The sequence below is a fragment of the Cimex lectularius genome, unplaced genomic scaffold (genome assembly GCF_000648675.2).
Source record: "Cimex lectularius strain Harlan isolate CLEC.00 unplaced genomic scaffold, Clec_2.1 scaffold210, whole genome shotgun sequence".
Taxonomy (NCBI): Eukaryota; Metazoa; Arthropoda; class Insecta; order Hemiptera; family Cimicidae; genus Cimex; species Cimex lectularius.
Window position 1 is genome coordinate 83,579 of NW_019392884.1, and position 16,710 is coordinate 100,288.

At 36.7% G+C, this 16,710-nt stretch overlaps 1 protein-coding gene across 2 annotated transcripts in view; it reads left to right on the top strand.

Annotated features, from left to right (window-relative positions):
• The window catches only part of LOC112127701, a 46,918-nt gene extending 33,838 nt beyond the window's left edge, over window positions 1-13,080 (top strand). Inside the window, exon 2 of one of the 2 annotated variants that reach the window (XR_002910691.1) lies at window positions 12,962-13,080. Coding sequence is in view for 1 of the 2 variants with exons in the window: in XM_024229036.1 (XP_024084804.1) it covers window positions 3,329-3,425 (97 nt within the window). In the remaining variant the exon portion in view is untranslated. Of the gene's footprint in view, window positions 1-3,328; window positions 3,691-12,961 lie in introns of those variants that run through there. The other variant, XM_024229036.1, reaches the window with a different exon arrangement.
• Window positions 13,081-16,710: the final 3,630 nt, after the last annotated feature.

The following is a 16,710-nucleotide window of genomic DNA, read 5'->3' on the forward strand; positions in this document are numbered from 1 at the left end:
TTGAGTGAGGGAGATTTGTATGAGAAAGAAAAAAAAGAGAGAGAGAGAGAGTGACTAAGTGAGAAAGGGCGGGAGTGAATGAGAGGAGTGAGTGAGAAAGAGTGATTGAGTGTGAGAGAATGAAAGGGAGAATCATACGAAAGACCATCAGCTGACCCTTGCCGAATTTTCAACCTCCCTTCCCTACAAAAAAAAAAAAAAAAAAAAAAAAAATAGATCAGTTTATTTGTGTGTGTGTTATGTATAATACATATACCTACTTCTTAAAAATTAGTGAAACAGGGGTAGAAGTAATGAAGAAAAAGTGAAATAATTATTTTTTGAAATTAGAACTACAACCGTCAAGCGGAAGGAAATGTTTTTGCAAGAATTGAAAATCTCGTGTTCGACATCATGAACTCTTCTTTCTCAACGTGTATTAATTTGACTTTCGGTTAAAGATTTGTGCTATTTGCGTTTCCACTTCTCTACACCACGGGGTGGAGGAGGTCAGTGCAGTTTATCTGTCGGGACCTCATACACGACCTTAGTGATGGATTTTTAGATTAACAATGTTCCGTGCCCTCTGATCCGACGAAATTTCAATATTTCATTTTACGATCACAACCATCACGATCGATCAGCGGTCGGTATAACAAAGGGTTATATCAATTAGAGCACTTTCCTCGGATTTCCGGGCCACAAGTTGGTTCGAATCGGGCCATCGGGGGGAACGGTGACTTGGCCGGGGATGACTAGAATGGTTCTGATTGGAGGGGGAAAGCCGTTGGATCCGACTCGTCCTACTCAGAACTTCGGAGTTCAGTCTGTGCCCGTATCCGAACGTGACTCGGTTTCGGAAATTCTGTCAAAACATTTTTTGTGAATTTAATACTAATTTGTGCTTACTAACTCGTGTCTGACGGACCTTTCTCTTTTTTTCAGTAAGTACTGTTTTAATTTTATTATGATTTTTTAAATAATTTTTTCATCCACCGGTGTCGGGATCTTCCCTGTGGACTTTTCGATTAGCATTTTTGACGTCGGGAACTTTAAAATCTTTCCCAGTTGGTCGCTGCGACGAAGTGTAGCCGGGTGTGGAAATTTCGTAAAGGGCCCGGGGTCGCCCTTGTTTGGAGGTTGAAAAGGGTCTGGTTCTCCACAAAGGATAATCTTTAGGGCCGACTTCCTAGCATGCCTTCCCTCTGTTCTCGCTAATCTTCAACTCATATATACATAACGCTTCTAAAGCCAAGAAAGTCTATTCTTGTCCCTATTCAATACACTTTTCTTACTATGTATAATGCTGTAACATTTTTTCATAAAGACAACCGTAGTTGATTTTTTTTTAAACCGTTATAGTCAGTTTTTCGTGGAATTTCGGGTGTCGCACGTGTACCTTGGGAAGAGCGGAGCAAGGGCGAGGGTTAAAGGGGGTACAAAGGGCGTGAGAATTGCCCCTCCCCACTTTTGTTCGAGTTTCCCTTCCCTCTCTCGGGGTCTGTTACCCGGAATGCAAACAATGTTCCTTGTGGAACTCCACGGTCCAAGAAACGGCGACACGAATTTGCAGTAAACTGGTAATATATGGATCTGCCCAAGTTCCCACACCCTCGTGAGAACACCACTTCACAATTAGCCTGTTCCTGTACTTACCTAATCACTATAAATAGCCTCCTAGGCCCTTCCACTACAACCTGTTTAAATCCACCCTCCCGTTGTCACAACCGTTTTGTGGAACGATTCATCGAAACGGCCAAATAACCTGCCCGTTTCCATCTTCCATCACTTCGCCGGAAAAATGTTCACACATGTACGTATTACTAAATAATTTATAATGTTTAATGCAACCTTTGAAAAGCTTAATCTTTACGCTTTTGACCTATAAAAATAAAAAATCTGGAATGATAATATCACAAGATCCAATATCACAGGGCCTTTCAATCTTTCCAAAATGGTGTCATCCATATTTCATGAAGACGATTACGTTTATACAACTCTGAGCGCGATACTGTGCTTTTTCACGCTTTCTTAAGCAACTTGCAATTTTTGTAACAGGAAAGTTTTCAAAATTTCAATTCGGCCCAGTGAGGAGTGGCTTTTTTTTCTCCCCGTCCATCTTATCGGGTGTAGTTATCTCTCAGATAAACTATGGTGTTTCCGGCCGAAAGCCGAATTGTTCCAGATATGACAGATTCATTTGATCTTTAAAACAAATTTATAATTGAAATATGTACGTGTTAAAAAAAAATCGAAAAAACTGTTGGTGGTCGGCAATAGGTGACTTAGGCCGGATACGGAGGTCATGGGGACTTGACATCAAGTCCGGTTCGCCTTCTTATATCTCAAAACCAGATGTGCCAATATTAACTATTTGACGCGACATAAAACATCCTTTTTGTAAACCTTTTTTCCTTTTTTTCTGTGTAGCTTTACATTATAGGATTTTTTCTTTAATTTTTTTTTTAAATTAACCATTCAACAAGGCATATTGAAAAGGTGCTATAATCTTGAAAGTTTCTTTAATTTTGTTCATTTGCATATTTTGAAATTGGAAATTCAGGGTTTTTAGTTTTTCCACCCAGGTTGACGTCTTCGTTGATCTGGTGCCAGGCTCTAATAACTCGTTACACGCCGAGGTCAAACTAGGTCCTTGGCTCTTGATAACCATTTAAATTTTTACCCCAGGTCGAAAATTGTTCTGAAAATGGCCCAAGTTCACAAAAATAAACAGCTTATTTATGAATTTAACTTTTGTGCACATTAATTTTTTTTTTAAAGTGGTAAGTCCGAGATTTCTTTTGTCTTCACAAAACAATAAACTAGCCCTATTTAAATTCAAAATGGCTGCTTATTTTGAAAGGAAGTTATATTTAAATTATTAAAGTAAGATTAAGGAACTAGTGAATGGAGTTGAGATCAAGAGATAAGAAGATAAATAGTTTTATCTCGTTTCTTTTGTAAATTTTTCAATGACTTTGTATAAATATATCACAGTTCAAACATTATCCGCTGGAGTTTTTAATGTTTCAATTTAGTTTCCGCTTGTTTGTTGAAAATTGTCGAATGCAAAAGTGTAAAAACGAATTTTCATCTCGTAGATTGATGGCATTTTTCATGCCGGTTCGTAAGTTTTATGTTATACTTTCATGGGATGGTATGAAGAATTTTGGCTGGAAGGAAATGACATAATAAAAACTGTAATGTCATAAAAACCGATATAGTATTGGAAGATACCAGAGACATCGTGCTCTTCGTATGTTCTAAAAAACCGGGCTTTCTAACCGAATCCTTAAAAATATTAAAATAATAATTAAATTTAATTAACGTTGTATCTCGTCTGTTCCAGGTATTGTCCGCCGATGAGGATCATGCGTGGCTCTGCTCCGGACCCTTATCATTCTCTTGTCCAGTGTTATATGCAAATCTACTGGACGGAGAACTGATAAGGGCCTGTAGACTTTGAGCGATCTTCGGATCATGCACCCCTGAACAGGTTCGGCTCCTGCATCTCGTTACTTGTTGAATCGGGCCAACGGCCGAGGCTATTTGAAAGTTAAGTGATCCCTGGGTCGTCCCAAAAGGGAAAAATAACGGCCTAAAATAGAAAAAGTGCTGGTGTTTTGAACTGTACGCATGTGTATTCTGTTTTTAAAAAAGCAAACTGTAAAATTTCTCGATGCAATTATAATTATAAAAGGTTAATATAATCCTTGTTTTTATTATCCGTTCCCTTCCTGGTTTTTCTAATTGTTCTTCGTGCCCTCTAGGATTTCTTGTGCGATAGGAGATGATGGCACAGAAATTTTATGTGAAAAATATTATTAAGAAAAGTCACATTAATATACTGCTCAACATTAAATAGGAATATTTTTCAATTATTCTTATTCTATTAATTTTAATTAAATAACCGATATATTCTTGTTAGTTGGATAAAACAAAATAGAAAACACAAACCAAAGACAAACAAATGTTAGTCCTCAGTTTTAATAACAGAGTTACTTAAGAAAAGTAAACACGAAGATTACTCATTTTGTAAACAAACACCTTTTCTCGCATTTTCTCCGTTCTAGTCCAGTTGTGTTCTATTCAACCATGGAAAGGCATCATCTTGAACCAGAAGTTCGCAATATTATTGTGAGAACGAGTCATCGAGGTCACCGGCAAGTGGATATCGCAGAAGCAGTTGGCGTTTCTCAGAGCGGGGTCTCCCGATTCTGAAGGACTGGAAGTGCCAGTAGGGAGCCTGGATTTCAGCGCATATGGAAGATAGAAGGGAAGATAGGAATATTGCCAAGGTGGAACCCTTTCCATAGGGCCCGCCAGATCCTAAATGAAGTACCAAATGTTTTGGCAAGGCCTTTATCAACCCAAACGATTCGTAATCGTTTGTAGGTAGTTGGCCTCTCATCGTATGGCCTTTTGAGACCTGCAGCAACAGCCCGCTACTCTAGAGAATATGGTGCAGTGAGCGTTTAGTAGAGAACACCAATTGGAATGCTGTTACGTCGCGTTTCTGACTGTATAGTGTACAGTACCGTAGTCTACCGAGAACAGAGGATGGGTACCAATCCCTAGTTCGTGCTCCCTTCCGTGCAGTTTGAAGGAGACGGTGTAATGGTCTGGGCTGGGATTTATACTGGAGGACCAACTGGAATCCATGTTGTTGAAGGCAACCTCACCGCAGTTCGTTATGCCCAAGAAATTATCGATGAATACATCCCTCAAACCAGAGATCTCATTGGCAGGGATTTTCGATTTCTGAATGACAATGCCAGACCTCATAGAGGCAGAGTTATTTACCAATGTCTAGAAAACCTGGGCAATTTCCCATCTGCCCTTTCCCCCATTGTCTTCAGACCTCAATCTCATTGAGCACATGTAGGATGCGTGGCAGAGCTGGCTTTTCAATCACCATCCGCAGCCAGTAGACCTGCAACAACACAGTGCAGCGTTTCAACATCTATGGAGTGAAATTCCTTATGAAATTACTGATAAGCTCATCAACAATAATGCACAAAGATTTAGATAACAGAGGACTTTTACACGGTATTAATTATTTAAAAAAATTATTGTATCCGTTTTTTATTTATTTATTTTTATTTTTTTTTACAAGGGTTCGCAACAGCAGGGGTCATATAAACCCTCAGGGTGCCGGTGTTTTAAAAAAGCCCATTTGTAAGTATGTTGGGTTCGAATGCAGGGCTGCTGGATTCGAACCCGGGACCTTTACCTTACTGTGATGAGCGCCGTGTCAAAGACTAAACCTTGTGGCCACCGACGCCCCCTTTATTTTGTTATTTTTCAAAATCTCTTAATTAAATGATCTTTCAGTAAAAAACACCAATTTCTAATAAATTTTAATGCAATTTATAAAAGCATCAAACAAAAATGTTAGGGAAAGTAAATACTACAAAATTGGCATTGTCCCTATTCATTTTTCAGCAGTTTATGTAGTATAAAACTATTTGTTGTTACTAATTGTATAATTAATTATTTTCAGTGTATTTTTCATACTTCTTTAAAACTATGTAAAAAAAACTGGCTTCTCTCTGAATGTTTATTTTAATAAGTGAAAAGCTGTGGTTTCGATCATTTTCTGATCATACTTTAAGCGGATCATAGAACAAAATCATAGCCTTTTGAACACAGATATAATGCGGTTTCTTAAATTTGGAATGCGGCCCCAGAGTTGCGAGACGGTTCTCAGGCCAAGTTTCATCAACTGTGAAACTGTGCTGAACTAAACTGGCCCTGAGATGATACGGCTCTGTTTTCGTTTAGATCTAAAAAGATTAAAATAAAATCATGCTGGGCCATTAAAAGCACACCAGAGCATAAAATAACTAGAATAAAAGCACATCATCTGCTAGAGAATAAGTAAAAGAACAAAAAACATTTAGCGGGTGCTTACTCGGCTAATGACTTTAGCATTAAGAATTAATTGATAACAAAATAGCCAGTGTCCGTAAAGGAAAGTTATTTTCTACTTAACGTATTTAGTTTATATATATTTTTAATCATGTGTGACGAATTATCTGAAATCGTGCCATTATGAAGTCCTAAAAGGCTCGAGTTTTACAAAAAGTGCAGTGAATTTTTTGTACAAAATTCAAATTGAGGCAAAATCCGATGGCATTTTCTAATCCGTCTTTATTTTACATAATTATACATATACATATTTATAAAAGTTTATAAACGGTGCGACGAATTTTCATGAGAAATTACGATGGTACTAAGTACTCTAAACTTGTTTATTTGTAATTAAAATGCAGACAGGTTTACCATTCTTTTCTTCATTTTTATTTTCTTAATATTGTGTTACAAATTTTGTGGAATCACGACAGAAGAACCTAAAGGCTCGGTTCAACATAAAGAGCACTGAAATTTTATTACAAAGTACAAATGATTGAAAACCTTATTGTTAAAATCCGATGTTATTTTCTAATTAGCGTGTAATTTTTTACATAATATATCATATTTTTAATAGTTTAAATATTGCATAAAAGGTGACCAATTTATATACGAATTTACGATGGTACTCCCCTAATAATGTAATGTAAGTAAAGTACTGAGTGGTTTACATTTCTTTTTTTGGATTGTTTATCTTCTTCCTTTGTTTCTGATCTATTTTAACATCCAGGGTTGTCTGTGTACATGTAGAACTCATAAAAACCATAAAATCAGCCTAGATATGTTTTTATTATATATGGTCAACGCATAAGTCCTGTTCCTCAGATCCTTCCCCAGGGTTGCTAGAAGCTAGAATCATACTCCGGGTATAAAAAGAAATTTAAAAAACCGAGAGGCTTGTTCTAAATTATTTTTATATTTTATTTAAGCATCTTGTTTTTAATCATACGATATTTGTTTTTTATTAACAATTGCATAGTTTGTGTATAAATGTTATAAGAACGGAACAATTTTAATGCCAGGTTATATTTAGAATGCAGAGGGTTTTAACATATTGGAAAAATCCAACGTATTGTGCTTTCACACCGAAGGGTTATCACTCCCCCATAGGGCTATGTCTATACCTCAGGGAGTTCACCTACCCCTTTATGCGCCTGAGTCGCTAGTATTCCCCCTTAAGCCAGATGCTTAGGACTTCATCGCTTCGCAACCAACAGGGACGTTCGACAGCTAGGTCATTTCGACCCCAAGGTGCAAAATATAATCTAGCCTTAAATTAACATGTATAATAAAGCCGCACAAATACACTATTTACATTGCACTCATTCTGATTAATCGGTGGAGTACTCGATATTCTTCCATCGACCTGAACCCAGTAGTAATAATCTAATCTAAATTAGAGTTGATAATGTACTTTTATAAATATTCCACATACACCCTAAACACACTACTGGAGGGGCGATGGTGACGCCATATTTCAACATAAAAACCTCACCACTCACACCTTTAAATACACGCACTCATATAAAACAGATGTGTATACAATCAAATAAACCATGTCCTCTAAAAAGGAGATCAGGGGACCCCGTCGCTCGTTACCGTGTCCGAGTACCATTCTTAAATTCAACTACAATTAATTAAGGTTTTTAGGTGAGATAAAAATGTCAATGGCACGAGCGGGATTCGAACCCACGATCTTCGGCTAGATACGCCGCTGCTCTACCACTTGAGCTATCGACACGACATTTGAAAAATGGCAAAAAGGTGGAAAAATTCAAAAGGTGGGGTTGAGATGGGAAGTTAGTGTCCGAGTGGATCGAGGTCACGATAGCTCAAGTGGTAGAGAAGCGGCGTATCTAGCCGAAGATCGTGGGTTCGAATCCCGCTCGTGCCATTGACTTTTTTATCTCAACTAAAAACCTTAATTAATTGTAATATATTAATTGGTCAAGCGGACCACGAAATTAGTGAACTTAAATTCAACGGCATGCCTATACGCTCTCTCTACGGAGCCAAGGCATGGCAAACCTCTATTATGTGCGACATCGAGCAACTAGGAAATGTCCCAGGTGATACATAAAGTTTTGTTAGAAATTGTTTGAAATTTGTTTTCCCATTTGATTGGGAAAATGCAATGTTAATATCTTTCAAACCTATTAATTTATAACGTATTTATTCAATTTTAATGGTTAGTGATGAAATTGTTATCCTAAGCTGTGACTATGCGAGGTCCCTAACAGTTCCAAGTTATGATTAAATTACTGATCAGTTTTGTTACAAAGTATTTGACATTTTCAGCGTATTGTTTTATAACAAAATACATAATCCCTTAGTTTGCAGTCCGATTGACCAAATAACTTCTTTTCAATTAATTAATCTCTATGTAAAGTACTGGTTGAGATAAAAAAGTCAATGCCACGAGCGGAATTCGAACCCACGACCTTCGGCTAAATACGCCGCTGCTCTACCACTAAAGATTAATTAATTGAAAAGAAGTTATTTGGACAATCGGACCACGAACTCTAATGGATTTAATAATTAAAATTAAGTGTATCTTCACTAAAGCTCTCCGTGGCTATTTAATTTGTCGCCGAGAATCAAATAGATTACAAGTCATTTGAAAAATGGCAAAAAGGAAGGAAGATTCCAAAGGTACATTGAGATGGGGAGTAGGTGTCCGACTGGATCGAAGTCACGATAGCTCAAGTGGTAGAGCAGCGGCGTATTTAGCCGAATGTCGTGGGTTCGAATTCCGCTCGTGACATTGACTTTTTTATCTCAATCAATACCTTACATAAAGATTAATTAGTTGAAAATAATACATAATAATTGTTTTTATGTAAATATATTGGTCCGTAATAAAATCCCGTTTGAAATTGAGATTTTGCAAAGTCTGTAGTAAAAGTTCGAGGTGAAATTCTAGGTTCTAAAATACAGGTTTGTTACAAACCTTGAAATTTTGTTTTTTCACTTTATTGGTAAAATACTATGTTAATCTTTCAATCAATCTATTGGGTTGTCCGGAAAATAATGCAGGATTTTAAGTTTTCATTAAAAAAAATCTATATAAAATATTCTGTTTACGTTTACAGGANTTGATTAAAGAACATTGCTTTAAAGTAACTAGTTTCTTTTTTTTTGTTTAATACCAAAATCCTGCATTATTTTCCGGACAACCCAATATTAGTTTATAACATGTCTATATAAAATTTTAATGGAATGCTATTAAATTGTTATACTAAATTGCAATTAAAGAGGTCCGTAAAAAGCCATTTTAAACATGAAATGATTAAAAAACCAAATTTTTTTAAAACTTTAAATTGTTAATTACCTGGCCAGTTTTAACTTCAATATAACACCAGTTTTTAGTTGTGTGTATTGTACGGACTTCCAAATTTACAAACGTTCAATATCAAACATGTGATTAACGCGATGAACATATCTGAAATGAAAAGCTGGGCCGTTTTTGAAAAATTTCATATCAAACAGGTTAAATGGTTCTTTCTATGAATGATTAATTTAAAAAAAAAAGACAATATAAACTGTACACTGAGCCAGTATCGTTTAACGTGGGGAATTTGCATTATGACTTAGGGATTATTAAAAAATCATCAAAACTAAATGTATAGATTTTTTTTAAATTGACTTACTTGGATGGAACGATTACTGCATAAAACTGTTATATTTCATTCATCTCATGGGTCATCAGTTCATGTTTAAATTCTTTGTACCCCAAGTTTAATAAATGTGGCTGTGGAACTGGTGAAATGGTTTTTCTAGCTTTTTGGCTTACATTCAATTTGTATCAATCTTACGACAGAATGTGTTCCAACCATCAATTAATCGTGCTGTGTGGTGTTTAGTGACCGTTAATTAATGATTATTTGGAGAACGTGAGATGCACTCTCGTGTGAGTAGGATTAGACAAACATTCAACGTGCCATCGTTTCGAACTTTGTTGAGATCATCTTCAGGGCCTGGGGTTTATAATCATTGTTTAAATTATACACATACATGTACGATGTGAAAAAATGAATTTATACAATGATTGAGTCTAAAATTTCTATCATTGTACAAATTCATTTTTTCACTTGTTATAGTATTTGCATAATTTAATCATACTGTTCTGATAGTAGTAAACTGTTAAGAACTCCACTTGTGACTGATAGCTAGTCAACCTGACTCGCATTTATACCCTTTACGTTTACTAAGATGTACGTGTTGATTGTATTTCTTATTTAAATTGTATAGATCAATAATAAAATCGTGGTCCAGACGATAAAGGTTAAAAGAAATGTATTAGATATTGTTTCCTAATAAAAAAAAGTTGAACAGAAGACATTTTACTAGATTCTCCTTATTCTTTCTACCATTTGTACCATCTACAAAATATATCCTGCAATTATTTTATTTTTACATACTGAGTTGCTCCTTATTTGTACCATTTTTATATGTTGTTTTACTCCATAGACGTTGCAACGCTGCACTCAGTTGTTGCAGGCCAACTGGCTGCGGATGGTGATCGAAAAGCCTTCTCTGCAACGCATCCCACATGTGCTCAATGAGATTGAGGTCTGGAGGCAATGGTCGACAGGGGAGATGGAAAATTCACAGGTTTTCTAAACCTTGATGAATAACTATGTCTCTATGAGGTCTGGAATTGTCATCCAGAAATCGAAAATCCCTGCCAATGAGATCCCTGGTTTGAGGGATGTATTCCTACATAATTTCTTGGACATAACGGACTGCGGTGAGGTTGCCTTCGAACAATATGGATTCCAGTCTTCCTCTAGTATAAATCCCAGCCCAGACCATGACACCGCCTCTTCCAAACTGCACTGAAATGATCACTAACTGGGCATTGTACGGATCACCTGTTCTTGGCAGACTCTTCGGCGTCTGCTATCAGTAAGCACACATAAACATAACAGGATTCAAATTATGTTTTAGGTGTTGTGCTCGCTGCACCATTTTCTCCTGAGTTGCTGGTGGTGGGTTGTTGCTGTAGGTCGTCTCGATTAAAAATCGTTTGTGTTGATAAAGGGCTTGTCACACATCCCGTACTTCATTGAGGATCTGCTGGGCATTATGGAAAGGGTTCCGTCTTGCGGCAATGACAATATTTCTGTCCTTCCTTCGCGTCGTAATGCGCTGAGATCCACTATTGGGATTTCTAGTCTCTCGGAATCTGGCTAAACCCCGAGAGACCTCGCTCTGAGAAACGCCAACTGCCTCTGCAATATCCCACTTACTGATGGCCTCGATGACTCATTTTCACAATAATATTGCGAACTTCTGGTTCAAGATGTTGCTTTTCCATGGTTAAAGAGAACACAACTGTATTAAAATGGAGAAAAGACGAGAAAAGGTGTTTATTTACAAAATAAATAATCTTTATGTTTACTAGTCTAAATAAAACCGTTATTAAAATTGAGGATTAACATTAGTGTGTTTTTGGTTTGTATTTTCTATTTTGCTTTATCCAACTAACAAGAATATATCGGTTAATTTAATTAAAATTAATACAATAAGAATAATTGGGGAGTCGGTGGCCGCAATGGTTTGGGCGTTGACACGGCGCTCATCACTGTAAGGTAAAGGTCCTGGGTTCGAAACCAGCGGCCCTGCATTCGAACCCGAAATACTTACAAATGAGCTTTTTTTCGAAAAAGCACCCTGAGGTTTTATATGACCTCGTAAAAAAAATAAAATAAAATAAAAATAAAATAAGATTAATTTACAAATATCCCTATTCATTTTTGAGCACATTAGAAGAGGTTCAGATTACATTTTCATCTTCTCTGAACATTTCTCGTATAGCATGTGGGTTCCTGACGCAGGGCCTGTCAGCGCTGTGATAATCGTTGCGTGTACGTCCATCTCACTTGATTCTTATTTGTTCTGGGACTTGAAAACTCTTTATTTACCTTGCTGCTAAAACATCTTCGAGCTGATAGTGGTTTTAACGTTTGAAGCTGCCTTGAGACATGCCACGCCCTTATAAATCTACAATCTATTAACAGTTTAAAAACATTGTAAGAAGTGGTTAGCTTAGTGGTAGTTTTAATTTAAGTGCGTTAAGTTTGTTAAACAGTGTGTTTGCGGTGAGATTTGAGAATTTTTATTATATTTTTCAGCCAAGATAATGGCCATGTGATTCATCTTCCGGTCATCATCATCAATTTGACATTATTGAGTTTATATTTACCGTTTCTCCTTATATATTTTTTTGACTACATATTTAATTTAGTACTCTCGATTTTCAACTTATCTTGAACATTCAGTTCATCCATTTTTCTTTCTGTTCTTCCTGTTCTATCTGTTCTATCATCAATTTGGTATTCTTGTATATTTTCTGTGTCTCCATCTATATTGAGCATATATTTCATTCTTCCAGTCGTTCGTTAATGTTGTGCGTTGAGCTGATTGTTTCTGTAGTGCTAATTACTTTATCAAGTCAATGTCCTTCATACTGGACCTCCCATTCTCTCATTTATATGATTTCAGAGTTTTATTGAATTCGTGAGTTGAAATTTTGGTCTTTCGGTTACTCCAGTTGTTTTGTTGTTGATTTCATTATGAATTTACATTATCCACGAGTATCAAGTTGTTTTAAAGAATCCTTTCCTTCTGTTTTTACCTGAATGATGCCAGTTGTTCCTCCTTGTGTGGAAATTCATTCCTTCCAGCCCTTCATTAATATTTTGTTTTTAAGCTGAAAATTTATGTTGTTCCAGTTACTTTACTGATCCATCGTTCTAAAGTCCTTCATCCTAACTCTTCAATATCGCCGATTACCAAGTCTTGTAAAAGATACAGTGCTTCCATCTCTTTTGTTAACCGAGATGAAGATCTTTCCTAGTTGCTTTGTTTTAAGCAGAGAGTTGTTTTATTTTGTTCCAGTCGTTTTATTGAACAAATAGTTTATTCTAGATTTTCCTTATTTGCGACTTTCTGCCTGTATCGTGACAAATAATGTGCCTAACAATGACAATTAATGCTGCAAATTAATTACTTTCGGCCTTTCATTTATTTGATATTTTTACACGGGTAGTTTCTATTGTTACAGTTATTTTACTGAGCCTTCGTCTTGAAGTCCTTCTACATCCTAAAGAGGGGAACACACCCGATGCAATGCTATGCGACGCTACCCGATGCTACCCGACGCCATGTTACGTTTTGGTAGGTGTGCACATCTATGCGACGTCAAGCGCACGCCACGTACAGTCACACAGCGTACATCACAAATCAGTATCGCAATCGCAACGCCTCTTTTGTTCTTAATGCATTCTTTTGAGCAAAACCATGTAATAAATTGTTAGTTAAATTTTATAAGCACAGCCATGTAATAAATTGTTTATCAAACTTAATTGTTTTAAATAAAGCTATTACAATATTTTGATAAATTTTCTTCCTAAGCCTCATAATTATGGGGGGCGTCGGTGGCCGCAACGGTTTAGGCGTTGACACGGCGTTCATCACTGTAAGGAAAAGGTCCCGGGTTCGAATCCTGCGGCCCTGCATTCGAACCGGACATACTTACAAATGGGCTTTTTATTTTAAATAGGCACCCCGAGATTCTTATAACCTCGTAGTTGAAATACCCTCGTAAAAAGAACCTCATAATTAAATAATTTTTATAAAAACTTACGAATTTTTTATCTCGTTTAATTTGGTTTACGTTAAAATAGGAATATTGTAATTAATATAATGGCAAAATTATTTATACTTAGTTTGAAATAAACTAAAAAAAAATATGATTGTCCTGTTCTGACGCTACTCGACGAAAATTGTGTAATTTTATGAGCGAAACCATGAAATAAATTGTTAGTTAAATTTTATGAGCAAAACCGTGTAATAAATTGTTAGTTGAATTCATTATATCAAAAAATGGTATGTTTTGAACAATTTTCTCCGCGGTAGCCGAGTGGTTAGCGTGAGAGACTCTCACGCCGCGGTCGTGGGTTCGATTCCCACCGTCGCCTCTGGCCCTTTTTTCCCGATAACCCCCAATTTGAACACACAAGAATTCGTACTATGGGTAATATGCAAGATCATAAGGCCAATAAAAAAAAAAATGTGAGTGTCCGATTCTTTTGTCTTCGACTATATTCGATGCGACCCGACGAAAATCTGGACAGTGGGGATCGCAGTGCGCAGAGTAGGGTAGCGTTGCATGGCATCGGGCAGATGTGCACGGGGGTAATACAATCTTATGGAAAATTGGGCTTTGGATTTGCGTAGGGTAGCGTCGCATAGCATTCCATCGGGTGAGTTCCCGGCTTACGTCTCCATTGCCCTCGACTACCAAGTCGCTTTAAATATACAGTCCTATGTTGCTCCTGTTGTTTTGTTTGTATTGGATGACCAAAAAAACCTATCTTTTTTAATTCAACAACACAACAAAAATTGTCTTTTGTTTTAAAAATAAAAATAAGTCTGTCCTTACAAAATGTACGTTTTTAACTGGACCAACAAAACGAGAAAATAAATATTTATATTTGACTGTTTCTGTTTTATAAAGTTGAATATCATCAATGTATATTTATGAAAATAAATACTTTTACATTATCAATTGAAATGCATTTTTGGATTTCACTCGATACTAATGTGCGTGAAGAACCATTTTTTTTTTCTTTCGTTAAAAATTGATAAACGCTATAATACAATCTTATTTGGTCCAAGTGATAGAGTTTCAAGGCATATGTGTATGAATTCAAGTTTTATGAATTTATTATATGAATTGTTTTCTGCAGGGGGGAAGGGCTAACAATTACATACTTAAATTATTGATAAATAAGCCATTAAAGATATTTGAATTCTTTATCTCAGGACAGATTTTAAAAATGAGTTGTTTTTTATCCTAAAAGCTAAACATATTCCATTTGTTAAGCTTTTATATGTTCTATAAGAATAGGTGTATCGATCAAAGTTTACTCAACGAATATTAATTACAGCAAAGTTATTTTAGAGATTTTCATCTTATAATGAAAGACAAACACTGCTGTACGAGTTATGTTTACCTAAGGGAGACCTCGATTTTAACAGATCTATGCCGAAGCCAGTCGTACGTGTATGTTTATTCAATGGAATAAAATACAAATGCAATTAATACATAATACAGTACATTCGCCATCTTCTGCGAGAACGTGCTCGGTGGATTGTTTGAACTTTTTTTTAATACACCGTTTATGCTGACGGGACGCATAAATAAACTCTTTCATTAATTTTACACGTTATTTACAGCAACCCCTCTCCCTCGTGCAATATCGGCCGAGGATTTATTTCGGCATTAGACTCGGAATATAAATTGCATACTAATTTCATGTAAACGTTTTGTCAGTAATGTTGTCAGGGCGAGGTATAAAAATGATGTGAACCAATGTGAAAATGCTCAGGCAAATGACTCAATTAAACATTTATCAAGCTGGCGTCCCCGATGACAAAAGTGTTCTTACATTGTCAAGGCACAAAATCCGTTTAGTTTTTATTGCCCATTTGACAAGAGGTGCGATCTTGTCTTTATTACTATTTACTTAAATACCCGGATTTCATTTATTTGTTATTTTTGGGCTGGCAGATTCCGTTGTTCCAGTTGCTCAACTAATTGATCAACCTTCATCCTGACCTTTCTTTATCTTTGATAACCTTCTTGTAGGCCCGGTTTTTCCCCATATAGTATGAAACCATCTTTAAATGGTTTTCTTCTACTTTCCAATAAAGCAACTGTTTATGCTGATTTCCTATCTTATCACGATTGCCTGTCTAAAATAATACAGTCTTAGCAGCGTTGCTGTTACGAGGATCATGTTGTCAGTAGGTCAGCAGAATATTCCCTACTATTCAGTATAACATATGATTGTTTTTAAAAGGCGCCCGAAAAGCACTGAGGCTACCGACAATGCAGTTGTGGAGGTTTTACTAACTTCGGGAAACAACACAGATTACTTTGTATTATTTTATTCACGCAAGATTACGGTACACAGTTACAACTCAATCTCAAACCAAAACTCGTCTTAACTTCACCGCCAACTCAAATTCTCGATACTAACAATCTAATGGATACCGCAATGTGCTGTCAGGGAAAATCTACGGTGAGTGGCGCTGTAAGTGGAGAATTAACGTAATTCTCAACAGTACTCCCCCCCCCCAAAAAAAAACAGCGTCCAAAAACCTAACACTGCACTTAACTGCTCTGCCAGAACGCGTCCTGCATTGCTCCATCGGTCCAGTTGCTGTGCTGTTCGATGGCGTGATTAGTCGCTCTGCTGGTGGTTGTGTAGCTTGGGCCAGTGTTGGATCAGTGTCGTCAAGCTGGAACGCTGGCTTAAGAGGATCAATTGTTAAGATTTGTTGTAACAACTTGATTGTAAACACCTTGTTGGTTCGGCTTATAACCCTGTACGGACCCGTGTAGGCTGGAGTTAAAGGATGTTTACTTCGGTCGTCTCTGAGGAAAACGTGCGTCGCAGTAGTAAGCGCAGCCAGAACAAAGGTTCTCTTGTGATAAGAGTTATTTGTAGGACGTAACTTTCCCAAGTCTTCGCGAAGGTTGTGTAAAAATTCATCTATGTCAGTATGGAGTATTAATGTAATTCTCAACACAGCCATACCAGCATCCAATGCGGTCTGACGGCCGATGGAGTACTCCATGTACCGCCTTCGGCCCTCTCATTTCACACAAACAAACAAATATATACATACAAACTATAGAGCTACCGTATATTCCTAGAGAACTGATTAAAGGCACTTGCAGCATATTGTACATTACATTCGAGGACTTCGGACCTCCTAGAGCTACAGTAATTGGATGAGGAA